Source organism: Lemur catta, chromosome 13 (assembly GCF_020740605.2).
Source record: "Lemur catta isolate mLemCat1 chromosome 13, mLemCat1.pri, whole genome shotgun sequence".
Taxonomy (NCBI): Eukaryota; Metazoa; Chordata; class Mammalia; order Primates; family Lemuridae; genus Lemur; species Lemur catta.
In genome coordinates this window covers 77,067,097-77,094,458 of record NC_059140.1, presented here as the reverse complement: position 1 = coordinate 77,094,458, position 27,362 = coordinate 77,067,097, and the positions used below count along the sequence as shown (strand labels likewise).

General features: G+C 47.6%; 1 protein-coding gene across 1 annotated transcript; it reads left to right on the top strand.

The window, feature by feature from the left end:
- The first annotated feature begins 1,806 nt into the window (after window positions 1–1,806).
- Window positions 1,807–4,357, top strand: RASL11A (RAS like family 11 member A). The gene is made up of 4 exons (XM_045566864.1): window positions 1,807–2,024; window positions 2,389–2,445; window positions 2,548–2,627; window positions 3,704–4,357. Exons 1-4 carry the CDS (start codon window positions 1,901–1,903, stop codon window positions 4,169–4,171), a joined length of 729 nt encoding a protein of 242 aa, XP_045422820.1. The 5' UTR covers window positions 1,807–1,900; the 3' UTR covers window positions 4,172–4,357.
- The last annotated feature ends 23,005 nt before the right edge of the window (window positions 4,358–27,362 follow it).

Genomic DNA, 27,362 nt, shown 5'->3' with positions numbered 1-27,362 from the left:
ACATTTATTCATTCAGAAAGTCAGCCCGTGAGCAAACATTTATTAAGGGCCTTGGCATCCCTGGTACCACTACGTGCTGGGTACTAGAGACACAAGCTAGAGTGCCTGCCCTCCTGGAGACAGACGTGAAACAAATATTCCACCAGAAAGTAATGACAGTCGAGGTCAGTGCTGCCGAGGTTTCCCTGAGAGTAACTGCAAGGGAGTGGTGGGGATGATGGCAGTGATTGGAGACAGCTTCCCCAAGGAAGGGACACGTAAACTGAATCACCATCTATTGTAGTCTACTTCAAGATAATTGAAGATTCTTCACTTGAGAAATGAGGAAAGCAGTAGGGATAGAGAGGAGGAGACACAAAGAAATGTAGCCAGGTGAAGTGATGGAACTTGGTGATTAACCAATGTGGAAGAGAGGGAGTGGCTAGAGTCAAGGACGGCCTCCAGGCTTGGGCTACTGGGTGGATGGAGCTACCTTCATTAGTGTGGTAAACTGCAAACATAGACCTCATCCTCTACTGCTCTCTGCATCCTAGCACTTTCAAATGTGACTTTGCTGCTCTTTCCACAAAGGAGTAGAATGTCCTTTCATACCTCCTGAATTTGGGCTGGCCTCATGACTTGCTTTGGCCGACAGGATGCAGCAAAAGTGATGGGTTCCATCTTGGAGCCCAGGTCTCAAGAGCCTTGTCCGCTTCCACTCATTCTCGTGGAACTCTGCTCAGCCACCACGGGAGCAAGCCCTGGCCCACCTGCTGGATGATGAGACAGGGGACCCTGTCACTGCCCTCCCCCATGGCAGCGGACAGCCAGCTGCCAGACCAAGTGAGGCCACCCTGGAGCAGCCAACCTCCTCCCACCCACCAGAACCTGAAAGCTCTCTGCAGATGCACCAAAGAGCTCAGCCACTGACCTGTAGACATGCGAGCAACTATAAGTGATTGTTGTTCTAAGCCATTAAGTTTTGTGTGGTTTGTCATGCAACAAAAGCCTCTTCCTCCCACTCTCCCACCCCCACCCTAAACTCCACCATGCACTTGGAAGTAAATCTTGAGCAATGAAGCAAATGCATGACTCAAGCACACAGGGCAGTATTAATGCTGGAGAGTCAGTCTAGGGCCAGAGCTTGCAGACAGTGGAATGCTCTGGAGTGTTCAGGAATGAGTCAATTCAGCTCAACTGGTGCGGGAGGGGAAGGGGCTGCTTTGGGTGCTGAGCCGCAACCAGTTACTGCCCCCAAGAGGACTTCACTTGTCCCTAGCCAGGTCACAGTGACTGCAGTTACCTCCTCTGACACTAATTCAGGGCTCTTGCTCCCTCCCTCCTTTTTTCCATATTAATGTCACCTTTCAGCACCTTTTGAAAAGAATAAAAAGAGCAACATTCGACAGGAATCTATCCCTCTCATGGTTGCAAAAGCATACAACCGATTACTCTTTTTCCTCTGCCTTTCCTCCACCAGTTCATAACTCGGATCTCAGGTTCAACCACAGGGCTGGTGACCCAAGGGGCCGTTGCGGTGCGGAGGCGGCGGCAGGGCGAGGCCTGCCCAAGGGGCCGCCGTGCGCTCTAGGGACGGTGGCGGCATTCCAGGTCTGGGGCCCCGCAGCCGCAGGTTCCTAGCAAAGCGCGTCAAACGGTGATGCGGGCGCACGCCCGCGGTGACCGCCCCTCCACTCCCGCGGCTCCCGCCTGCCGCCTCCCCGCCCCAGCCCCCGGGAAGGGGCGGGGAAGAGGAGGAGCTGGAGGCCGTCACGGTCCCCGCCGCTGTCGAGCCCTTTAAAAGCAGCTGGCCTTGAGAGCCCCGCTGGCAGCCGCCGTCCCGGTCCCCTGGTCCCCGCGCGCTCCGCTCGCGAGCTGACCCGGGTGCGGATCCCGGGTGCGGGAGAGGCCCGCGCGCTCCATGCGGCCGCTCAGCATGTCCGGGCACTTTCTGCTTGCGCCCATCCCCGAGTCCTCCCCGGACTGCCTCCTGCCCAAGGACATCAAACTGGCCGTGCTGGGCGCCGGCCGCGTGGGCAAGAGCGGTGAGTGCGGCGGGCGCTTCCCACCTGGGCGGCGGTGGCCGGAGGGTGGAGGACAGGTGGCATCTCGCATCCTCGCGCTCGGAGGGTCCCCCGTCAGTCCTGGCCTGCGTCCCTTGGGTGCTTTCCTGGGGCATTTACTCCGGGCTCTGGCCAGGGTTGGCGCCTGTTGGAGAATGGGGCTGGGAGGGAGTGTCCCTCCAGCCGTACCTTCACGGGAGGCCACCGCGGGGCACGGGCTTTGCGGAGCCTTGCGGGGCGGGCAGTGCCGCGGTTCCGCGGCGTGTCGCTCCTCCAGTTCCCAGGGCTGTCCGGCTTCCACCGTCTCGTCCTGTTCCTTCCTTTGATTTTCCTATTTCCTTTTCAGCGATGATCGTGCGCTTCCTGACCAAGAGATTCATTGGTGACTATGAACCCAACACAGGTTAGAATACTTTCATGCTCCCTGCTTCTGTGCCTGCATTTGTAATTTTTCTTTTCCTGATTGGAATGTGAGGATTTAAAAAGCGAACTCTCCATTCTCCAGGCAAACTGTATTCACGGCTCGTCTATGTAGAGGGGGACCAGTTATCCCTGCAGATCCAGGACACTCCCGGGGGCATCCAGGTATGGACTACAGGAGGGAACGGCTCACCCCGCCCAGACCACCCCGGGGACCCAGAATGCGGGGCGCTCCGGCAGGGCGCGGGGGCCTGAGCAAGCCTGGAGGCGCTGTGATGTGTTTCCATGTAGGAGTGGGCTGTCCACGGGTGGGGGGTTAGAAACCCTCTAAAGGGGAGGGGGTGGTTAGAAGCCACTTCCTCTGTCAGCCACCTGACCTTAACTCCTCTTTGCCCCCGTAGTGGGCCATCACTGCTTTGGCGGGTCTCACCACTTCTTTCAGAGTGCAGTCCATGGACCTATTAAGAAAAAAAAAAAAAAAGAAGGCGGGGCGCGGTGGCTCACACCTGTAATCCTAGCACTCTGGAGGCCCAGGCGGGAGGATTGCTTGAGCTCAGGAGTTCAAGACCAGCCTGAGCAAGAGGGAGACCCCGTCTCTATAAAACAAACAAACAAACTTAAAAAAAAAAAAAACAAAGTAGGTAGGATTCTGGTGGGATAGGGTCTTCTCTGGCAAGGAGTGCTGAAGTGCTTCTGTTACTGGCTGTTCCCTCAAGTTAGGAATTGCAATCAGGAATGTAACTTGATTAATAAGTTACTAATTGCTACTCCCTTCTAGGGAGGAAAGGTCTTGTGGAAGAATCCAGAGAAAGGAATTTGTTTCTGTAACATTCTCAAGAAGTGCATGTTAAGAATATTTTTAGGGTTTGGGGAATAGATATTTATCTTGGCTGACTTTCAAAGTTTTGTTTATTATGAGTTAGTTTCCTAAAAGTTGAGCCATTCTGGTTTGAGGACATTCTTCAGTCAGGCTCAATTCACCAGAGACTGCTTGTCAAGCCAGGGATTTAAAAATAATGCATTGATAACAGCCAATAAAATAATCCAGGCAGACAGGGAGTTTGCCTGAGAATTTGCCCTTTCTGCATCAAAAGCCTCCTTCTGCAGAAGCTAGGTAGAACCTGGAAAGTATATTTAGTGATTTCTTTTGCAAGCATGTTTTCAAGGGTTACTTTTATGTCATTCTGGACTTGTCTCATGGAGGGTTTCCTTGACCAGATCTCATTCTGATCTTTTCTCAGATCCAAGACAGCCTCCCCAAGGTCGCCGATTCCCTGTCCAAATGCGTGCAGTGGGCAGAAGGCTTCTTGCTCGTCTATTCCATCACAGACTATGACAGCTACCAGTCCATCCGGCCCCTTTACCAGCACATCCGCAAGGTCCACCCTGACTCGAAAGCCCCTGTCATCATCGTGGGCAACAAGGGGGACCTTCTGCATGCCCGGCAGGTGCAGACACATGATGGCATTCAGCTAGCCAATGAGCTGGGCAGCCTGTTCCTTGAAATTTCTACTAGTGAAAACTACGAAGATGTCTGTGATGTGTTTCAGCATCTCTGCAAAGAAGTGAGCAAGCTGCACAGCCTCAGCGGGGAAAGGAGAAGAGCCTCCGTCATTCCGCGGCCACGCTCTCCCAACATGCAGGACCTGAAGCGGCGCTTCAAACAGGCTCTGTCTTCCAAAGTCAAAGCCCCCTCTGCGCTGGGGTGAACCTTCTCAGACAGACTCGGCTCCTTTTCATTATGCATTTATGCAGCTAAAAAGACTGGGCTTCTCCCTTTTTAATCACACATTCAGAGTTTATTTTTATAAAGACTATTGATTTTCAAGTGTATGTGTATTTCTGAAAATTCAAACAGTGATTGCTAGAAGCTGGATAGAGTTTTTTTGTTTTTTAAATAAAAAGGACTTTTTTTTTTACTGTAAGTGCTAAGCCACTTTTCCATTAAAGGCAAAATGGCAACATTGCTCTGTTTTCTAACTGTCTTTTTATAGAAATCATACTTGCACCAGAGCCCAGAACTGCTCAATGCTTGCCCTCAGTGTGAACTCCGATTGGTGTCTTGCTGTAAGGAGGGGTTTATGTAGCAGGAATCAGTTGTGGGAGAAGGAAAAGTATGTGGAGGAAGAAAGGGATTTGAATAACTGCAGGATATCTTTAATGAGGACACTTTGCCACAGTCATGAAATTCATACTGTGTGATTTTCAGGGAAAGCAGTACGGCCTGGGAGCCCATGCTAAAAAGTTACAAATCATGAGTAATGTCATTATTTATTGGTGCAAATGTAAGTTTATCCTCTTTACTCGTATTTTAAAAAAACAAAAAATCCTTTTCCAGTAGTCCTTATTTCAGTAAATGGGCCCTACCACCCAAGAGTTGCCTCAAGATTCTACTTTCCTTCTAATAGGGCACCAGATCTGTCAGCTTTCTCTCTCTCTCTCTCTCTCTCTCTCTCTCTCTCTCTCTCTCTCTCTCTCTCTCTCTCTCTTTTTCAGTCTCACTCTGTCCCAGGCTAGAGGGCATTGGTGTCATCATAGCTCACTGCACCCCCAAACTCCTGGGCTCAAGCGATCCCCCTGCTTCAGCCTCCCTAGTAGCAGTAGTGGGACTACAGGTGGTGCTACCATGCCTGGCTGATTTCTCGTGGAGACAAGTCTCGCTTTTGCTCAGGCTTGTGCTCTCTGTTTTTCTCTAAAGCCTCACCCTCCCTCCCTTCATCTGGGCCTTTGTCGCTCTCGCCTAGACTGGCAGGCAAGAGTCCAGGCAAGATTCAGGTCTCTTGGCCTCTGGAATGACGCCCTCTAATTCTCTCTTCACATCAGAACAGATGTACTAAGACCAACCCTAATCATGTTATTTGCATGACTGAAAAAACTCGACTGGTTTCCTTTTATCTGTGGATAAAATAGAAATGAGACACGGCATCCAGTCTATTTACCACCTTTCTAGCCTTCCAAAGCACAGGCACGTGTGAACACACACACATGCGTACATACACCTCAGCGGACAGTCTGTTCCAACAGACCATTTGTCCTTCTTGGTGCACACCGGGCTCTTTCATGCCCCACTGCCTTGCACGAACTATCACTCTGCCTCCAGTATCTGTTCCTACTCTGCACCTGCGGGCTCACTAGCTCATCTTTGAAGACCCAAGTCACATGCTACCTTCAGCCCTGCGATGCCTGTCCTGAGTCTCCCTCTCTTCCTGGAGCATTTGTGTTAGAACCCAAGTGTAGCTATCTGTCACCCCCATTGGATAAAGCCCCCCCTTGAAGACAGTAAATGCATCTTCTGACTTTGTATTCCAAGCTGCTAGGTCAGTTCTTGCCCATGGAGTGGTAGATGTTCAGCAAATATATGATTGATAAATGAATGAATGCACTATTGTTTGGTGCCAAGGGACAATAATGGGAAATTACAATGAAACAAATTGTTATTTCTGCAGAACAAGGACACTTGTTCTGAGTAGTTAAAGATTCCTAGGGCCGGTCGCAGTGGCTCACGCCTGTGATCCTAGCACTCTGGGAGGCTGAGGTGGGAGGATTGCTTGAGCTCAGGAGTTCGAGATCAGCCTGAGCAAGAGTGAGACTCTGTCTTTACTAAAAATAGAAAAATTAGCCAAGTGTGGTGGTGAGTGCCTGCGGTCCCAGCTACTCAGGAGACTGAGGCAGGAGGATGGGTTGAGCACAGGGGTTTGAGGTTGCAGTGAGCTAGCGTGATGCCACTGCACTTTAGCCAAGACAACAGAGTGAGACTCTGTATCAAAAAAAAAAAGTTTCTTTATTAGCAGTGACAGAGAGGAACGATATATGCAGCTTCTGCAGCTGCAGGTGCCTATCCTTCCACTCGGAGCACCTCTGTCCAGACCTGTGGTGTTAGCACCACTTTTCCCTATTGTTGAGGAAAGTCTACCTCTGCAAAATGGCTTGAAGGATTAAGAAAATCAACGCATTTCTGGAGGAGTATCCAAATAATTAAAGAAACACATTATTTTGGGTTCTATCACCTTTTAAAAAGTGCCTTAATTTTCCTTGCTAGTTCACATGCCCTCAAAACAAAAGGAGTCCTTTCTATCGTCACTCACTCCTGCTTCCTACCACACAGCTTAACATTGCGGGTGTAGACACAACAACAGTGGATTCTCCTAGTTCTTGCCATGCCTATGGAGCGTCCAGATTGCCACCTGGTGCCAGAGCCTCCTCCACACTGAGATCAAACATCCCATGGAGGGTTGGGGGGAGGGGGGGAGTTAAATCATCATCTGAAAGCTAAAGAACAAAACGAGAGATGTCTCTAGGCAAGTTTCAAGTTTCAAGTGAGTGAATGGTAAGAACAAAAATACCCTTGAGCTCCTCAGCGGAGCGCAGGCTGGGGACCAAAGGGGTCTAAGATGAGTCCCAGGGCAGTTTCAAAGGGTCTCGCAGCCTCTGTGGGCTAAGGCAGGATGATGGGCCGAGCAGATAGTGCTTCACCCTGTATCTTTCCTGTCCTCAGCGTCACAGGCTCGCTGGTCTTGCAGGGACCTCACTGCCCCGGTCTCTCTTTCCCAGGCCTCCTGCTGATTGGCAGAGGAGCCTCCTGAGGATTGTAGTACTTAGGGAACATCTGGAAGGCTCTGATATAGTAGCCCCGGAGATGGAAGAGCCCGTGGAGCGATCAGAGGCGGTTAGGGCAGGAAGTTGCCTTTGCATGCAGGAGAGACCAAAGGATGCGGGCTCAGCTGGGCACTGAGGAAGCACTTCCATGGGAGGCCGAGCTCTAAGCCAGCCTCCCTGTCCCTCAAAAATGGGGAGGGCATCACTGGGAAAGCCTTGGGTGTTACGATTTAGCCGGCCAGGGCAGAACCCCTAAAACATTGGACAGAACATTGGGCAGAACATTGAAAACTTGGGTGGGTGTGGAGAGGACAGTGTCTCTACATTTTATCCACTAGTTTTGAGGTGTCAAGACCAGGGAGAATTGATCTGCATCCTCATGTGGGGGCTGGGGCCGCAACTTCCCCAGGTCTCCCTCCATCCCCTCGGCGGTGAGATCTGCCTCCATGCCAGCACTCAGCCTCCTGGTCAAGGCTCCGTTGCCGATTCTGCTCAGTTGGAAACTCTGCAGATGATTTCATTCATGCTGCACTCAGTGTGGTTCTGGAGACATGGCTGCCATCCAAATGGCTGATTGTACATCCTGCAAACATTCTGCACTTCACATGCAACTCCGGAGAAGCACTCAAATAATGGAAAAATAAGTCAATTATAATAGAAGAAAATAAATTTGTTTTGCTTGTGTTGAGGTAATGGAAGTTCTAAAGTATATTAATATCTGTTTAGAGAAATGGATTAAAATATTAAGTAGCCATGGAAGGTGGCAATGAACAAAAGAACGTGTAGGAAAGACAAAGTGACTGTTCAGTCATAAATTTTGGGCTCAAGATCCTTTTCTGCTCCTTGTAGACGTTGCAATTTCAACCTCTCATTATGCAAAGTTACCCATTTAAATTTACAATGTAAAGATATTCTGTGTGATTAATAAGCTGTTCTTACTGTTTAATCTCTCTCCAAAAGGTGGTATATTTTGAAAGATTTTAAAATTAATCTCAAGCTACTACGACACTTGATAAGAAAAATGTGATATAAAAAAAGATTATTTCCCAAGCACCATTAAATTATCCTGGGCTCTAGGAAAAATCAATCTGTGTAAGTGATGATTTGTTACAATCAAGGAACGGTTTTTAGCATAACAGGATAGAAATGTGCCTGTCCTGGATAAACCGTCTGGTCCCTCTCACACCTGCATCCCCTCACTGCTTCTGCCCCGCGGAGCATCAGCCCCATCAGGCTTGGGATGGATCCTCCGTCATCTTCAGCCCCACAGCACCTGTTGGAGCATCTAGTACACAGAAGGACCCTCAAAAATACCGGCTAAGCTGAACCATTAGAAAAACTAAAGGGTCCCTGAAGTTATGTTTGCATTGCTCCCGAGTACCCGGGGGTATATCCACATTCCATCAACAACTCCTTTTCCCTTCCTTAACTGGAAAGTGAACGTCCTCCAGAGCAGGGCTACAGGAACAAAGCAGGTGCTTCCAATTTTCCTCATATATTTAGAAAAACACAATAGTGATTTGCATGATTTGAAATCACATTTATCGAGAACCTGCTTCATGCAAAGGCCTGTGCTGAATGTTGCAGTGACCAAGGCAGCCTTCCTTTCCCAGAAGCACAGTCCGGTGGGCGAGACTCTAGGGGGAGACGTGAATGGAGACCCTGACCCCATCTGAGGGTGTTGACAGGATCAGTGGAGGGTGCGTGTCACAGAGCTGGGTGGGGAATAGAGGCAAACACCTCCCAGGGTGTGAAAGTACCCGTGCTGAGAAAAGGACGTTTCTTACTCTACAAATCGTAAAGCTTTATTTTCCTGGAGGCATGTGCTCACTTGAAGATTAATGAGTTAAAATTATAAAATATGTACTGCCATTTCTTATCTGCATTCTCTATTTAAATTAGAAGAACACTGTTAACTGCAAGGTTTACTTCTCTAACCAGATTTTGCCTAGAAATACTAACATTGATTTGCCACTCTAGGAAAACAAGGGCATTTCAGGAGCTCCTGCCAATAAACAGACAGTTACTAACCAGCTGTGTGGAGAGCGGGTTCCAGCGTGAGGTCTGGGTTCAAATCCCAACTTTGCATTGATGGACCTGTGACCTTGGGCAAGGTGCAATATGTTTCCTTAACTTAAAATGGAAATAATACTGCCTATCAGGCAGATTGTTTGTGGAACCCAACACATGTAAGGTGTTGAGTAAGTTGCAGTTATTTTTTATTTTTTTAAAGTATATTGGGCCTGTAGTCCCAGCTACTTAGGAGGCTGAGACAGGTGGATTGCTTGAGCCCTGGAGTTCAAGGCCACCCTGGTCAGCATACCAAGACCCCACTTCTAAAAAAAAAAAAATAAAGTACATGGGTACATTATGAAGCTATTTTGGGGAAATGAATGCTTCTTGGGCTTACTTGTGTCTTCTCAAAGACACAGTCATTGCTGTGGAAGATGTGATTTTCTCATTTCCCACTTGGGAAGGAGAAGGTTTGCAGGAGGGAAGTTATTTTTTCAATAATAATACCTAACAATTATTGATCCTTTATCAATAAAAATAAAGTATGCCAGGCATTTCAATTTTCTCAATAATCCATCGAGGTAGAACTATTATCACTCCCATATTTCAGATGAAGAAACTGAGGCTCAGAGAGGTCAAGCGATGGCCCAAAGTCACAAAAAACAAGAAACCAGCAGGTCTGGCTCCAGGAAGGGAAGAGAACCTCCCCCAGCTTGGGGCTGTCTCTTCTGGCCAGGCCTTTGTGCATGCCAACATCTTCGGGGAACTTGTTAAAAGTGCAGATTCCGGGGTCTAATCCTGGGGATTCTGTTGCTGTGTTTTTGGGCTGTCAGGGGAGATCTGAGTTTTAATGAGCTTCCTGGCTGGCACTGACGTCTGATGTCTCAGGCTTGGGGTGGTGAGCGAGATCCCAGTCTGTACTCACCCAGCTGCTTGCTCACCTGGGGGCAGCTGGACTTGAAGGGACAGCGAGAGCCCTGTGGGAAGAAGGCGGGGAGTAGCCTGGTGTGTTGCTGTGAGGCTGGGGGCTGGGGCGTTGGCCTCGCCAAGCTGCCTCCAGGCCTCCCCAGGTCCACTCTGCGGAGCCACGTCCTCCTCGACGACCAGGTGACCCTGGGTCACCTCTTTGAAAGCCATCAGGGGCAGGAGCAGTGGGCAGGAGATGGGGGTGTCTGGCATCATCTAACTCAGGGACACCCTCCCCCTGGCCACTTTCTCTCCTCAGACTCTTCTCTGACCTGTGCCCTGAGAAGCAGCCTCCGAGGCAGCGACAGCCATCAGTGATTCACGGCTCTTTTCTCTGCAAGGCAGCAGGTTAGCACCCCGTGGGGAGGAGGAGGGTGACTGAATGTCTTCCCAGCATCCCAGGGGCTGTGGGAGTGAATGGTTTACTACAGAGAAGAAAGACGCCAGAAGCAGAAATTCACAGCCCACATTTAAGAGCTAAAAGCATTATCCCTCCCTCTCCCCCACCCCATCTGGTCCAGCACTGTCTCCAGGAATTGCATGCCTGCGTGTGCGCATGCGTGCATGTGTGTGTGTGTGTGTGTGTGTGTGTGTGTGTGTGTGTGTGTGTGTGTGCACACGCGTGCACGGGCACCTGTGCATGTGCTAGGAGAGGCAAGAGAGAGGTAACAGGTTCAGGGTTTAAAAAGAAAGACCAACCAATTTCCCCTGACTTGGAGAAAATACAAAGATGCTGCCACAATATTTGAGGGGCTGTGGCTGGGGCCTCTTGCTGTGCGTCATTTGCAGCATAATAATAAAAGTAACAACAATTAGCTCCCACAGTTACTGAGTATGCACTGTTGTTGCGCATTACAGTGTATTAGTCAGGGTTTTCCATTTCAACCTCCCAACAATTCTATAAAGTAACTGATTATTATCATCACCCTTTGACAGAAGAGGAAGACGAGGCTCAGAGAAGTTAATTAACTTTCTGGGAAGGCAGGAGAGAGGCCTGGACCAGCTCCTGCCCTGGCGCCTTTAGAGGAGCCCTGCTTGCACCTTGATCTCAGACTTGCAGACTCCAGACCCAGGAAAGGATGCACGTCTGTTGTGTAAGCCGTCCAGGCTGCGGTACTTGTCACTGCAGCCCCAGCAAACGGATACCGGTGGGAAATGTCACGGCCCACATTCAAGCCTGAATCTGTCTGAGTCCAAAGCCAGTGGTCTAGCCACGCACACCTTGCTCCAGGCCTGGGCAGCCCAGAGCAGAAGGAACCCAGTTCCCTGGGTTTTTACAGGTTGGTGGGGGATGAGGAAGAGGAGGGAAGATTTTCCTTCCAGTCTGGCTGAGAAGGGAATGGAAGTTTGCTCCCAAATGGCTCTTCCCTGTGTCCTTCTCTGTTCCTGGTCCCGAGAAGCCTGGAGACTCCTGGGCGCCTGTCTCGGCTTCTCCTGGGTCACCCACACAAATCACAGCAAGGTCCCCTGCCTCAGCTGTGTGTGGTCAGACTGAAGAATAAATCTGATGGTCAAAGTCATCCTTCTTTATGAACTTGGGGAGCTTGGATGGAGGCAGTGAGAGGAGTGGTAATTCAAAGGCTGTGGTCCTCTCTCTGCAGATGTGGAAGGAGTTGGGTGGAGTGCCCAAAGCCGGGCTTCCCTTCCGGGCCAGTTCCGTGGGCTCAGGTCCCCTCTGGGCTGCCCACGAGGTCAAAGGACCCCCAGGTGGGGAAGGCATCTGAGATTCAAACTTGACTGGCGAAGCTTGAGCTTGTTCAAGCCCGTGAAGAATTAAAGGTAGATTAGATAGTTGGTTATGTGAGTCCTTTTTATTTTTTTCTGTATCACAAGTCATCAAACAAGTGAATTCTTTTTGAGTTATTTTATCTCTCTAGCCCTCTAGTTCCTCATTTATAAAATGAAATGTTTGGATTACATTTGTGGTCCACAGAATCTAGTATGTGGTGGAATTACCTGGGATGATTATTGTCATTGTCACCATGTTACAGACATGCAGACTGAGGCGCACAGCAGCTGAGAGACTTCTCCCAGGCCACGCAGTTGGGGAACTGCAGAGCTGGGACCCAAGTCACAGGAGGCTGTTGTAAAACACCAGCCAGCCTTGGTGCTGGATGCTTAGCAGTTGCCCTGCAGGAAACAGCACTTCAGCAAAGTCGGAGCCCAAACCACAAAATACCCGGCAAACACAGCGAGAAGCTGTGAGCAAGGGATGAGCACTATGCTCTGGGAGCAGAGGGGGTGGGTGGCTGGGGAAGGGATTCCAGTCTTTCTCACGGGAGGGGTTAAAGTGAACACTGGAGAGGAGGAGGCACTTAATGTGGCCCCAAAAGTGAGGAGCTTGTCAAGGGTCAGGGAGGCGGGAGCTTCCAGCCTAGGGGGGTGGCCTGAGCAGAGTCCTGGGTATAAGGGGTGGGCCCTTCGGTCTGGCCGGTGTGTGGGGCACGTGTAAGAGGGGGTCGTGGGAAGGGAGGCAAGTCTGCAATTGGACTGTGAAGAGCACCCACGTCCTACCAAGACTGGACCGACACAGGCTTCGTTCTGCAGGCGGTGGCAACCTTGGGGCAGCGTCTGCAGGGCGCCTTGGAGAGACAAGGCAGCTTCGGCCACCTCGATAGTCCCCTGGACCAGGGCAGCGGCAGAGGGAACAGACAGCACGTGGCAGATGCAGGTGGGATGGTTGGAAAGCAGAATCCACAGAAAAGAGGCGTCTAAAACCTGGAGGTTTCGAGTGAAGGAGACACAGGTGTTGCAGGTGACCCAGCCCTCTTAGCGCAGGCGAGCAAATTAAGAGAAACACTCTGTCCCGGTGGCAGGAACTCCGGCGGCGGGCTGGGTCGGGAGGAAGCTGAACTGAGGAGGTACGATGGTGCTCTCTCAAGCCACAAGGTAGGTCAGGGTGAGAGGGTAGGTTTGCGAGGCTGGGGTGACCCAGAGTGAGTCCCTTTGACGGCCCTGGGCTAGAGGCAACTGCCCATGAGAATGGGATGTTCCTCACACTGTAGGGGCAGGCAGGTGGTGCAAATGGCTTAGAATTTAATGTTATTTGTTTTTCCCTGTAAAGTTGCTTAATTTCATAATAATTACAATATAACTTTTAGAAAAGGAGAATCTAAGTTATTAAGACTCTATTTTTCTCAACTTCAAAAAATAGGGACACAATACAAAAAGCAGTGTTGTTTTTTTTTTTAATCTATAAACAATTCGTATGTTTACTGAGTGCTGCTGTGTAGGGCTGGGAGAGCGTCATTGTTGCCCATAACCAGGATTTATTAAGCACGTACCAGATATTTGTTACGGCTCAACCTTTAAATCTTTGAATAATTCCCCAATTTTTCTCTTGCAAGGGGCCTGCAGGTCACTGTTACAAAGGAATTGCCTCTTCTTTAAAACTGGCAGATGATCCGTTGTTTAGGTTCCCCCTGGGCAGTGCCTTCAGGACGTTGTTGGTTTTCTTTCTCTCTGGTTTCTCTGTCCTGGCTCCTCATGAGGAGGTGGAATGGGATCAGGAGGAGAAAGTCTCCAAAAAAAAAAAAAAAAAAGCACACCTAGCCAGGTGCGGTGGCTCACACCTGTAATCCTAGCACTCTGGGAGGCACAGGTGGGAGGATCGCTTGAGCTCAGGAGTTTGAAACCAGCCGGAGCAAAAGTGAGACCTCGGCTCTATTAAAAATAGAAAAAATTAGCTGGGCATGGTGGTGCATATCTGTAGTTCCAGCTACTCGGCAGGCTGAGGCAGGAGGATCTCTTGAGCCCAGGAATCTGAGGTTTCAGTGAGCTACCATGATGCCACTGATGCCACTGTACTCTAGATGGGGTGACAGAGCAAGACTCAATCTCAAAAAAGCAACAAAACCCCCCCAAAACCCAAAGCACACTTTTACTTAGAAATAATTTTAGATTTACAAAAGCATTACAAAGATAGTACAGAGGCTTTCAGTATTGTCTTCAGTCAGCTTCTACTGTCATCATCTTATGTAACCACGGTACGTTTATTGACACGATGCTATTGTATTAGTTTTCTATGGCTGCTGTAACAATGACCACGGACTTGGTGTTTTCAAACAACACGGATGTATTGTCTCACAGTTCTGGAAGTCGGAAGTCCAAAATAGGTCTCCCTGGGCTCAAATCAAGATGTGCACGGGGCTGTGTTCCTTCCAGGGGCTATTCACTGGCATGATCATAGCTCAGTGCAGCCTTGAACTTCTGGACTCACGCAATCCTGCCTCAGCCTCTCGAGTGGCTGGGACTGCAGGCACACGCCACCATGCCTGGCTTAATAAACTTTATTTTTAGAAAAGTTTTAGGTTGACAGTAAAATTGCCTGGCAAGTACAGAGAGTCCTAATATACCCTCTGCTCCCACACATGCATAGACTCCCCCACCATCAACATCAGGGAAGATTTGTGCAGAATGGTGCCTGGTTACAACTGAAGAACCTACACCAACACATCATTATCAACCGAAGTCCATGACTGATGATAGGGTTCAGTCTTTGGGTTTTGACAAATGTGTAACATGTATCCACCACTATAGTATCAAACAGAGTCGTTTCACTGCTCTAAAAGTCCCCTGTGCTCTACCTATGCATCCCTCCCTCCCCTCTCACACCTGGCAACCACTGATCATTTTACTGTCTCCATAGTGTTGCCTTTTCCAGAATGTCATGTGGTTGGAATCATACAGTATGTAGCCTTTCTCCATTGGCTTCTTTCAGTTGATAACATGCATTTAAGATTCCTCTGGGTCTTTTTGTGGCTTGATAGCACAATTATTTTTATTGCTGAATAATATTCCATTGTCTGGATGTACCACAATCTGTCCATTTGTCAGTTGGTGGACATTTGAGTTGCTTCCACTTTTTGGCTATTACTAATAATGCTGCAAACATAACATGTACAAGTTTTTGTCTGGACATGACATGCATTTTCATACATAGGAGTGAAATTTCTGGGTCATGTGACAACTCTGTTCTAACTTTTTGAGGAACTGCTGGACTATTTTTCAAAGCAGCTGCACCACTTCATATTCCCACCAGCAGTGTGAAGGCTCCAGTTTCTCCACAACCTTGTCAACGCTTGTTACTGTCTCTCTTTGGCTGTAGCCATCCTCGTGGCTGTGAAGTGATATCTCACTGTGGTTTTGATAAGGGTCTGGTATCCAGTAATGCTCTTTATAGTATGTTTTTCTCTCTAATGAAAGATCCAGTCATATATTATATTTAATTATTATGTCTTTTTAGTTTCTTTTAATCTAGCTCTAATATTTTTAGATTCCTTTTCTCCAGAGTCCAACATTTATTGGCAAAGGCATTTTTAGAAAATGATATACTTCAAGTAGCATTTTGAGTTCTCTACACAACCTACCTGAACAGCATCACTAGAGCTTTCTAGTGAGGTAGCGCCTCACTCATTTCCTTGGCACAAAGCAGACCAATCCTTTGGTACTTCTTCGTATTCCAGAAGGGAAACAACATTTACAAGTTTCCTGTTCCTGTTCTCCAGCTTCCCTGAAAACTCTGAATCCCACAAACAGGCAAGAAGGGGGTGCCTGATTGACAGGACCGGACAGGAAGTCCCCGCTGTCTTCAACAATCCAACCACCCTGGGGCCCGGTCAGTCTGCCTAAACTTCCCACACAAGGGACAGCCAGGCAGCCACAGACCCCCGTCATTGTCCCTTACCCCAGCCTACTTCAGAAAGCCCACGGTGTTTGCTTGTGATTCAATTTTGGGGTCTTGTAACAGGCTCTAACTCTGACTGATGTCAGAGGCCACCACAGGTGCAGTCTAAGCTTCCCCTGGCTCCCACCCACTGGTGCTGGAAAGAGTCATTTGCTTGAGCGATAATCCTCATCCTGTGAACGGTATGCAAACAAAATCATTCAACCGGTGACAGATTTAGATGCTCAAAAATAGGCAGTCATGTCAGTTTCTGACATAAATCCAAACGCCCACGGGAATGGCCAGAACAAGAGCTGCTGTGATTCTGAGACTACTCGTTCGTTTATAGTCAGAGTGGCTGTAATTGTCACCATTTCCTCCCTCCCTCCATCCTTTCACCGGAAGGAAGAATGATCTGCCTTCCTTCCATTCTTCTAGCCTGTCTCCTTGGCCTCTGCAGGTTGACTTCAAGCCTGTCAGAGGCAAAGGACAGATGGTGAGGCAAAGACATCCCTCTTAGGCACCATCAAATTCTTACCTGAGCATCTAGACTGGTAGCTCACTCTTTCCTGACATAACCCCTCTCGGTTCCTCTGAGATTTTATCTACCCATCATCCTAACTATGGTCGTCTTTCCTGTTACGTGGCCTTTATTGATGCTGTTCCTTCCACCTGGAATTCCTCTGCTCATCAAAAGCTTAGCCTGTCTGCCAGGGCAGACTCGAATGCCACTTCCTCCACGCAGCCTCCTCTGATCACTTGAATGAAGGAAAGAATGAAACATTCATTGCCTCTGTTGCTCCTAATAACTCTTAGAGTCACAGAATATTACAGCACAAGGGGTCTTGGGGACATGCAGCCCACAGGAGGTGAAGTTACTTTGTAAGTTAGGGCACGGCAGCTGATGGCTGTCAGAGGTCAGACCAAATTAATTTGAACTTGGCACTGTCTTATTCTGTCTGTGCTAGGAAGCTGGACACAGAGATAAGCTTTCCAGGGCCCCTTGGGCCTGACTCTTCCGTTCCATGAAGATGAGGATGTGGTCTTGCTGACGCTGAGTTTGTTCAGGACCCAGAGTCTGATGTTTGTAAATATTCCTTTAAATGGAAGCATTAGTGTAGAGGTTGTTTATGTAAGTTCTTTCCGAAAAGTTCTGAGAACCCAAGTACGATGTGCTTCAAGCAGAGGGTAAAACTGAGCTTCTCAGACCCTGCTGGACCCCTACCTTGCATGGCCAGTGTCACCTTCCCGCCCTCAGGCCCCTCCCCTGGCCACCGCACTGCTCCGAGGGCTCAGAGAAGCTGCGCTGGGTCATGGCCATGATCGTGCTAAGTTGCTGTAGCTGTCGACGTGTATATCAGGCACTGACAGAATTACGTGGATTTGTCCTCCAGAAATAACTCCCTCTGTGAGGGACTGAACTATGTCCCCTCCAAATTCCAGTACCTCAGAATGAAACTTTATTTGGGGATTGGATCTTTACAGAGGCAATTAAATTAAAATGAGGTCATTAAGGTGGGCCCTAACCCAATAAAGCTGGTGTCCTTATAAGAAAAGGAAATTCGGGACCCGGAGATCTACAGAGGGAAGATGCTGTGGAGACTTTGGGAGAAGACGGCCATCTACAAGCCCAGAAGAGGGGCCCTAGGAGACAGCAGCCCTGCCAACATCTTGACCTTGGACTTCCGGCCTCCAGAACTGCGAGACAATCAATTTCTGCTGTTTGGGTCCCTGTTTGTGGTACTAGCCGTGCACCCTAGCTGACTAACACCCCTTGCACGAGGTTTACCATGGAGAGCTGCGTGGCTCATGCCCTCACTGACGCTGGAAGACAGTCAGCCCCCCCCCCACCTGTGCAGAGATCCGGATCACAACCCGGATGCAGAGGAGGACACGGCGGCTGCAGCCTCCCTGAAAGGACGTGAATGTTCATCCCAGAAGGACTGTTTCCGCTTCGAAACTGAGAGGAGCTGTCAGACTTTGCCATTAAACTATTAATAGCGATCATGTGTCTTCCTTATGCATTTTTATGTTTGCTTGTACCTTTGTTCAGCTGAAAGTTACAAATGCATGACTCTCCAGCCCCACCCACTCAGCTCCCACGTCCTCAGCTGACTCAGTGCTCTGTGATCCGATGTCTCCACCGGCTCATCGCAACTCTCCAACATGTGTGCTCACACGCACACACCTGCCACTGCCGAGGGCACGGCATGTGGGGAGGAACAAGACCGACGGTGCTGCGCTCCAGGGTCATCCACCTGCCACTGGCACAGCCATCCCTGGAAGCAAACGGAGCCTCACGTTGGCAATCACTTTGCATTCTAGAATGTTCAAACATTTCTCCTGGATGCTACCTCCTGTGGTCACCAGGGGATCTCTGAGGATTAGGCAGAGTGAAGCTATTATTTTCACTTTTAAGAGGAAACTAAAGCTCAGAAAGATTACATGTGGTGGTCAGAGCCTCATAACTAGGATGAGGTAGTGCAGGTGTGACAGCTGTCTTCCAGTTACCCTCCGATGCTCCCGAGACCCAGCAATCTGCCTCGTGCAAATGTTAAGAATTTCATGCTGTTGGCTGTCCTGTCACCAGCATTAAATTGGCTCCTCTGGTGACAGGGTATGATTAAGATAGCACTTACATGGTGCTAGCAAGGTGGCAGACACTGCTCTAAGGAAATGCTGTGCATGGATTCGCATCTCACATCCTTATGAGATAAATCGTCTTACCATCCCCATTTTACAGATGCGGAGGCAGAGGTACACAGAAGTCAAACCGCTTGTCCAAGGTTACACAGCTGGCAAGAGGCAGACTCAAAATTCAACCCCAGGCAGTCCGTCTCCAGCCTCCACTCTCTTAGCTACTATGCCGTAACCGCCTCCCGTGAAGAGGCCTTTGTCTGTGGTCAGGACCCTATGCAGGCCAAGAAGGACATTACCTGCCACAGGGACTGAATGTTTGTGTCCCCCAAAAATTCGTATGTCAGCTACACCCTAGGTAGTTGTTAACCTATAGCCTAATGTGATGGTCATAGGAGGTGGAATCTGTTGGCGTGATGACCTTGGACTTCCCGGCACCTGGAACTGTGGGAAATGCCTGTGGTTTAAACATTTACTGAATGGATCGATCAGTTCATCAACCACAGGGGTCTTGTCCGGCCAGTGAGGACGGGTTTACCGCAGGCACTGAACTGAGAACTTCACATTTGTTATCTTACTTAAGGTGCACACCAGCCTGGTCGGGGGGTATCACTACTATCTTTATATCACAAGATGAAGAAATGGGGAAACAAGGAGTGTGCTCATCCTCTGCCATGAAGCTACTAAGCAAGCGGCAGGGCTGACATCTGAGTCTGTGGCCCCACAGCTCAAGGACCAGCCAGCACCCAGACTCTTCTCACAGTTGAGGACTCACAGCATCTAGATGGCTGGTTTCTGCAAGGGAAGAGCCATCTGAGTACAGGCAGGAGCACCTTCTGGAAGCTCCCGACTGTGCAGTGACCGCAGAACAAGTGTGATTTCTGACTCCCCACATTCCAATAGGGCAGGAAGACCCCAGCAGTTTTGACTGACTTAACATTGAATCAGGTCAGTGTATTCCTTCGTGTAACAACATTTTATTTCCTAATATAGCTAAGGCATGCTGCCAGACACATGCAAAACCTGTGGGACTGTTGAGACTAAAATTTGACTTTGAATTACTTTGCCTTCAAATCGAAGACAGTATTGTGAACTCTGTAAGTAGTATTTTTTTGGTATAGTTATAGAAGTGGGTTCCTCTTTTTACTCTGTTGGGAAAGTAGTTCCAAAATGTTCAGACATTCACCATGCTCGGGCAGCATTGTGAACAAGCTAAATCCACCCAGGGAAGAGTCACACCTCTCGAGTCAGTGTCTTGAGGACTTGCACGCACTAGGTAGCTCTCCCATTGGATTACAGTTTGTCTTTTGCCAAATGGCATGTCGCCGCACTTGTGAGGATTCAATAAAGAGCAGAAAGAAATATTGTGTATGAAGTTCCCAGCTGATTTGAGCCAGGGTGTCACTGCTTTCGTGCAAAACCCAAACAAGACACAGTGACATTAAGAACTGGTGGACAAAATACTTTCCTCAGTCCCAGATTAAAGCCTAGAGCAGGAGTCCCGCAAATAATTTAATTTTGGCAATATAGTTTGTCTTATGTGGCATTACTCTTAAGGCACTGGTCTTTTTTAAGCAAATACTTTAAGACTCCTATATCTGAGTGAGTTTTATCCTTCAAAGTAGTTTGTGTGACATAATACATTTTCCACAGAGATGCTAGTATTTGCCGAAGTGTTTTTAACTATTCTTTTGCAATTGCTCTCGAACCAGTTTACAAACCATATAGTAAAATCAGTCTGTCTTGGCTGGGCATGGAGATTCACACCTGTAATCCCAGCACTTTGGGAGGCCAAAGTGGGAGGATTACTTGAAGCTAGGAGTTCAAGGCCAGCCTGAGCAACATGGTGAGACCCTGTCTCTACAAAAAATGTTTAAAAAGAAAACTTAGCTGGATGTGGTGGTGCCTGTAGTCCCAGCTACTTGGGAGGCTAAAGCAGGAGGATTGCTTGAGTTCAGGAGTTCAAAGTTGCAGTGAGCTATGATTTCGCCATTGCACTCTAGCTGGGGTGACAGAGTGAGACCCTGTCTCAAAAAAAAAAAAAAAAAAAGAAAGAAAGAAAGAAAAAATCAGTCTCCTTACTTTGTATTTAGGCCAGATTTATAAATTGAAATGGCATTTCCCTATCTGGGAATAAAATAAAATTATTAAATGTATTTCTACTCATATGTTAAACCAAAATAAAAATACAAATGGGTAGAGTATTGAACATTAAAAAAAAAAAGAAAACATGAAAATGTGAAAAGAAATTGTCAGAGAAAATTGTTTTAATGACCTCAGAATGAGGAAGATCTTTTTAAGTATGACACAAACATGTATTAGGGTTCTCCAAAGGAACAGAACCAATAGGAGATCTGTTTGTCTATCTATTGATCAATCTGTATATATAGAGGGACAGGGAGTGAGAGAGAGAGAGAGAGTTGGAGATTCAGGTAAGAGTTGGTGTGGCAGTCTTGAGTTGGAAGACTGGAAATTTAGACAGAGTTTCCATGTCTCTGTCTTGAGACTTCCTTCCTCTTCCTTGGTTTTGCTCTTAGGACCTTCAGCTGACTGGATGTGGCCCAGCCACGATAAGGAGGTAATCTGCTTTCCTCAAAGTCTACTGACTTAAATGTTAATCACACCTAAAACAATACCTTCAGGGCAACGTCTAAAGTAGCGTTTGACTAACCAACGGGCACCATAGCCTAGCCAAATTGACATATAAAATTAACCATCACAACACAGAAGATGCACAAGAAAAGATCCAGGGACCTGACTACAGATATCAAAGTGACACCAGCCCTGCCCCCATGGGGCTTGCATCCTAGCGGCTCTGCCGTTGGTGCATCTGCTGGTTCAACCTGTCTCTCTCCTTCTAAACAGCAGCTTGAAATGAACCATGAACTTGAAAAACTGTCACTTTTTTTTCTAAAGATGTTTTAAAAGAGACATTTAAAATAGGAGTTATCAGGCTGAAAATAGACCCTGAGCAATTCTCCAGGAGCTTTGACGTGATTGACGTGTTTGGCACATGGAGAGACTCATTGCTAGATCTTTCTCCTTGCTTGTGTTTTTTTTTTTTGGGGGGGGGAAAATTTTTTGAATGAGAAACTTCTGTTAGTCCAGTTCTTACTTTGTATTTGATATTAACTTCTCACATCCCTTGAAACTGAATTTTTTATTCTTACTTAATAGGTTTATTTTTCTTTTTAAAGTTGTGTTTCCATTGAACCAAATTTCAAAAAGCTTTAAATGAGAAAAAGTCCTGCTTTGCGTGGCTTTCCTTTATAACACAGAAGTATTTGGGAATTTCCACTGAATATTTATTGCTGTGTATGTAATAAGAATTCAGGATAACAAAACAATAGCGACGATAGGAGTAATTGTCATAGCAGTTTCCATTTCCAGAACTTTTGAGGGGGATGGGCAGTGAGGTTTGTGTTTATGGGTTGGCTTGCATAAGTCTTCTCCAAGAAGTTGGATGTTTATTGTGGACCTAAGAATGTGCTTATCTTTAAAAATTCCCAACTTCTCATGAAAGTACTAGGAGGGGGCAGTTGATGACTCACACGTGACAGTGGGGGAGGACTTGGGAACAAGTCGAGTGGCCTCACTGAGGTCATGTAGAACTGACTGGGTTATCTCAGGCCCAAAATTTAGGCCCAAAATTTAGTGATTCCACACTCGTGATGTGTTTTTTCCTCAGTTCTGAATTGTCACCTTATTGAATAATGGATCCTTCAAAAGAACCTCCAGTATAAGCTTTTACAAGTATTCATCTCTGGGGGGAAAAACAGCAGCAGTTTGGTTTTTTAAAAACTAAGGTGGGAATTTATTATACGGTTGTCTTTCTTCCTGAGAGGAACATTGAATGACTTAGTTCTATTTGTGAAGTACAATGTCCCCTGTCAGCTGTTTAGTTTCACAAAGGGAGAGTGTCAGTGGTGTTAGTAATGACTGGGAAAAAATAGCAAAAGCAGGTAAGAAAAAGTAGTACAAAAAATGTACCACAAACGTAGGAAAAAAGAAGTGGATGGTCATTAATGCAGAGGATGCCTGCTTGCTCAGTAATGGCTAGCTGCATGAAGGTGTGAATTTCAGGGAAGAAAAGGCTTTAGCTTGCAGGTTTGAAAATCATGTTGAAAGGCAACACAGACAGCTGCCAATCTAAGGCCATCAGCATGCCACAGAAATAGGAGCCCAGAAGGTGTCACTGAGTGAGCAGGCATGCACGTGCGTACTCTTGTGATTAGATGACAGGTAGAGAAGGGTGAGGAGTGAAGGAAATGTTAAGTGTGACTGTGTACCCAATCTCCCCAGAACACAGTGCTATGAACAGCTGTGCACTATGTTCCAGGATTCTACTGGTCAGGATTTGGACAGGGCACAGTGGGCATGGCTTGCCTCTGCTCCGTGATGTCTGCAGCCTCAGCTGGAAAACTCAAAGGCTGGGGCTGGCATCATCTGAAGGCTCCTTGACTTACATGTCTGGTGGTTGATGCTGGCTGTTGGCTGACACTTTAGCTAGGGCCATCTGCTGCAGCCTCTCCATGTGACCTGGGCTTCCTCCCAACATGGTGGCTGGATTCCAAGGGCTGGTAAAGGGGACGGGAGAGAGAGAGAGAGAGAGCGAGAGAGAGAGAGGAAGCAGGAGGGGGAGGAGGAAAAGAAGGGAGAAGGGAGAGAATGAGTGAGCCAGGTGGAAGCTGTATCCTTTTTATGACTAGCCTTCAACGCTGGTAGCATCACTTCTGCCACACTCCATTGGTCAGAGCAGCCATGAGCCCTGCCAGGCTCAAGGGGAGGAGAAATAGTCACATCCTTGATAGGAAGCAGCATGTGAGAATCATACGTATTGCTGTGGTCATTTTTGGACAATACAATCTGCTCCAGGAGAGGTCGGTGAAGTAGGAGGAAAACGAGAAGAATGAAGGCTAAGAGAAGACATCCCCAGGAGGCATGGCTGCCTTGCCGGGATGTTCCCTCGTGTGCTCAGTGGGAGCTGGGGGAGGCCGGTGTGGAGGGGGTGGACACGCGTGTGCCTGACTTGGCAGGAGAAACCTTGTGAGGGGGAATTCAATGATAAGAGTGAAGAGCAGCAACGGTCAGGCAGAGGGTGGGGACGGCAGAGCCTGGTGGGGAAAGCGTGTGGAGCTTGGGCGACGGGGGACCGGGAAGGGGAGGGAATGAGGTGGAACAGCCCCGGCTGAGCGGCAAGAACACGTGGACATAGCACCTGTCGCGGAGCTGCTTTAATCTCTTTTAAATGTATTTTATGGGGACTTAAGATAATTTTTCTAACTTGTAAGAATGAATAAAATTAATATTCTATGGCACTGAGAAAAAAGGTGCTCTGCAAAGTGTTCCATTATCTTAAAAAAGCTCCCAAGCCTGCTGAGTAATGCTACCCTGCATGTTTTTCTATGGTCCTTGGGAGGTCATTTTCAGTTTCTGTGTTGAGTGTTTTCTGCTGAGTAATTGAGCCTCGCGTGCAGTTTGCGGCGTGAATTCAAGGTTCTTCCTGAGGAATACAGTCTGTGGAAGGGGGAAGGAGCCACAGCACGTGAGCCCTGCCCTGGCGTGCGGAGGGGACCTGGTGCCCCACCCGGGCTGCGGGATGGTGATGTGGGCCCTCAGGTCCCCACGGCAACCAGCCTGCACATCCCAGTACATTCCTGGGGATCAGCGCACTACAGGGAGGCTATTAGTGCTCCAGTCTAGAGTCCAGTGGGCCCTTCCCGCCATGGGTACCCTCTCTGCCTGACAGAGAGACCTGCTGTTTCAGACCCCGTGTGCGATTGCACGCATGCTGCTGGCTCCCGCACTCTGGGCGGGACATTTCACACACGCCGCCTGGATTCATTCCTGTCAGTACTCTATCTTTACAGGGAAGAACTATGGCTATACTTTTCCTAAAGTTATCCAGCAGGTAAGTGGCAGAGCCAGGATTCAACCCCGAACCCTTGGAACCAAGTTCAAGTCTTTCCTTCTCTTCCCCCAGGTCAGGAACGGGGGAATGTAGTGGTTGTGCAGACTTCAACACACACGTTAATGAAGACCTTAAATAATCGGCGGCCGGAGAAAGCAGTTACCAGTACAATTCACAAAACTTTGCATTTAGCCATTTTTAATGCTTTTCTTATGTATCCAAAAACAAAATTAAATCAAAAAGTTTTTAGTTTGTTCAGTATTTTGTATTCAGTTACAGTTTGTTTTCTTTCCTTTTTAGATGCTCAAATTTTTCCTAATCGTAATTAAGGGGAAAGAAATCAGCATTTACTATCTTTTTAAGAGCTACAGATCCATCCCAGTGCATGAAAGAAAGCTCCATTTTTTTTTTTTACCAGAGAATGACAGCTAATAAAGGTCTAAGAAATGATAGAATCAGAAACTACCATTTTGCAATCCCCTGTGAAATAACTGATGCAGACAAGAGCCCTCAAGGAAAGCTACAACCACCAGCTGCAGGGGTGTGGGAAGCCGGGATCTTTGCTCATTACCAAAGTATCACCCAATGGATGACTTGCTCATTTCAAGGGAACAATATCCTGCTACAGAGAAAAGCCCTGGTGGTCAACAGCCCAACCACGGGAACACATGTGCGGCCCCAGCAATGGCACAGCCCAGTGTAGCGTGGCTCCCAATGTGAGGCCTCAGGAAGTGTCTGGTATCATCCATGAAGTGTTTTTTCCATATACAAGCCTGCAGTTAGCCAAGCCCTTAGATCTAACTTCCAGCGCACAGGAAATACAAGAGCTAGAGTATCAAGATAATGGCTCTACAAGGAAACAATTAAGCATGTGAGACATTGCACAAGACAAACTGACCAGTCTCTTCAGAAAATTGATATGATAATGGAAAGCAGATCGATGGCTGCCTGTGACCAGGAGCAGAAGGAGAATGACTGCAGGGGGCACGGATGAGCTTCAGGGTGGCGGAAACCTGTATCTTCACTGGGGGGGATGGTTACACTGGTGCGTGCATTTGTCAAAACTCATGAAGAGTACACTTAAAGTGACTGCATTTGATTGTATTTAGATTATATCTCAACACAATGGATTTAAAAAACCCAAAATGTTAATGTCATACACACAAAAGTAAAGCAACTGTTGCACATTTTAAAAGACTAAAGAGCCACAATAACCAGATATAAGGAGAGAAACTTGATTAGAGCTGGGCTCAAAATAAAAATGAACAACTAAGACATTTTGGGTATAACTAGGGGAATTTAAACATGGACTGGATACTAGGTCACAGAGAGGTATTTTTAAATTTTTCTTATGGTTATGTAGGACAGTGTTCTTATTGTTAGGAAACACTGAAATATTTATGAGAGAAGTATCTCTCCAAAGTGTCTCTCTTAAGTTACAGATGTCTGCAACTTAATTTCCTTACCAAAAGACATAAGAATATATGGAATAATAGGCCGGGCGAGGTGGCTCACGCCTGTAATCCCAGCCCTCTGGGAGGCCGAGGCGGGTGGATCGCTCGAGGTCAGGAGTTCGAGACCAGCCTGAGCGAGACCCCGCCTCTACTAAAAATAGGAATAAATTATCTGGCCAACTAAAAGTATATATAGCAAAAATTAGCCGGGCATGGTGGCACATGCCTGTAGTCCCAGCTACTCGGGAGGCTGAGGCAGTAGGATCGCTTAAGCCGAGGAGTCTGAGGTTGCTGTGAGCTAGGCTGATGCCACGGCACTCACTCTAGCCAGGGCAACAAAGTGAGACTCTGTCTCAAAAAAAAAAAAAAAAAAAAAAAAGAATATATGGAATAATAAAGCAAATACAGTCATGTGATGCATAATGACATTTCAGCCCAACGACAGGCTGCACACTCAATGGTGGTCCCATAAGATTGTAACGAAGCAGAAAAATTCCTATCACCCAGTATTCACTGTACTGTACGGTTAACATTTATTTTAGAATGTATTCCTTCTACTTATTAAAAAAAAGTTAACTGTAAAATAGCCTCAGGCAGGTCCTTCAGGAGGTATTTATTCCAGGAGGAGGCATTGTCATCATAGGAGATTTGACTAAAACTGGTCCGGGACATAGCCTGGGCACGGAGATTTGGAAGCATTTTAAACACCCTTACATGCACACTTACCCACATACCTACAAAAGTTAGATCAGATTGTCTAGTTCGATTTTTAAAAATGTTTAACAATTTTCACGTACACACTTTTCTAATGGCAATTTAGTGGTATTAGCTATTTGGTATACCTGCACTCTGGTTTAGCCACTCCCCGGTGGGCAGACTTAGCTGTTTCTGGTTACTCTTGTTTTAATTGATTAAAAAGAAAACAAAAACCCTCTGTAGAGCACTAACAAAACAACACAAATAGTTAAACAAGTGAAACTAAACAACTCAGAATCTCTTTAAGCTTTAGTGAAGAACTTAACCTTTGATTTCCATGAAACCCAGAGACCTTTTGTTTTTAAACCGAGAACCACTGACTTCATCAAAGGCTCAGGGTTTAGGGCCAAAAATGGGAGAAATGTTGCTCTGGAAAATAAGTGTGGTTTCTAGTGGAAACTATGAAAGGAACATGAGTGTGGGCATGTTTGAGTGGGAGGAAAAGAATTGAGACAATTCAGTGGACGGAAGAGAAACGGCGCCGGCAAGGCTGCGGGGCAAGCAGACGCCACGACAGTGAAGCCCAGAGTCCCTCGCTTGCTGCCCTTTGAGATGAGGTGGTCACACGTGTGCAGATAAATCACTTGTGACTAAGCTGAAGGTGGGCTGGAAGGCAACAATTGTCTCTCCACTGTCACCTGAATTATGAGCAAGTGAAGTTTAAGTGGGAATCAAATCAGAAGACGCAATGTCATGAAACCCCCAGTGCTCCTGTGGAATGTGGCAGCTGCTCCTTAGGATTCCCTGCCCAGCAGTGAAAGCAGAAGGTAATTTTTCCGGGCCGGAATGCAATTGTTTAAGTCTTATATTAGACGTTTATTTCATCTGAAATAAAATGCCTTTGGTGCCCTGTTCCACCTGTACCAGCTGATGCTCGCATTGTGCGAAGGGATTGGTGGAGA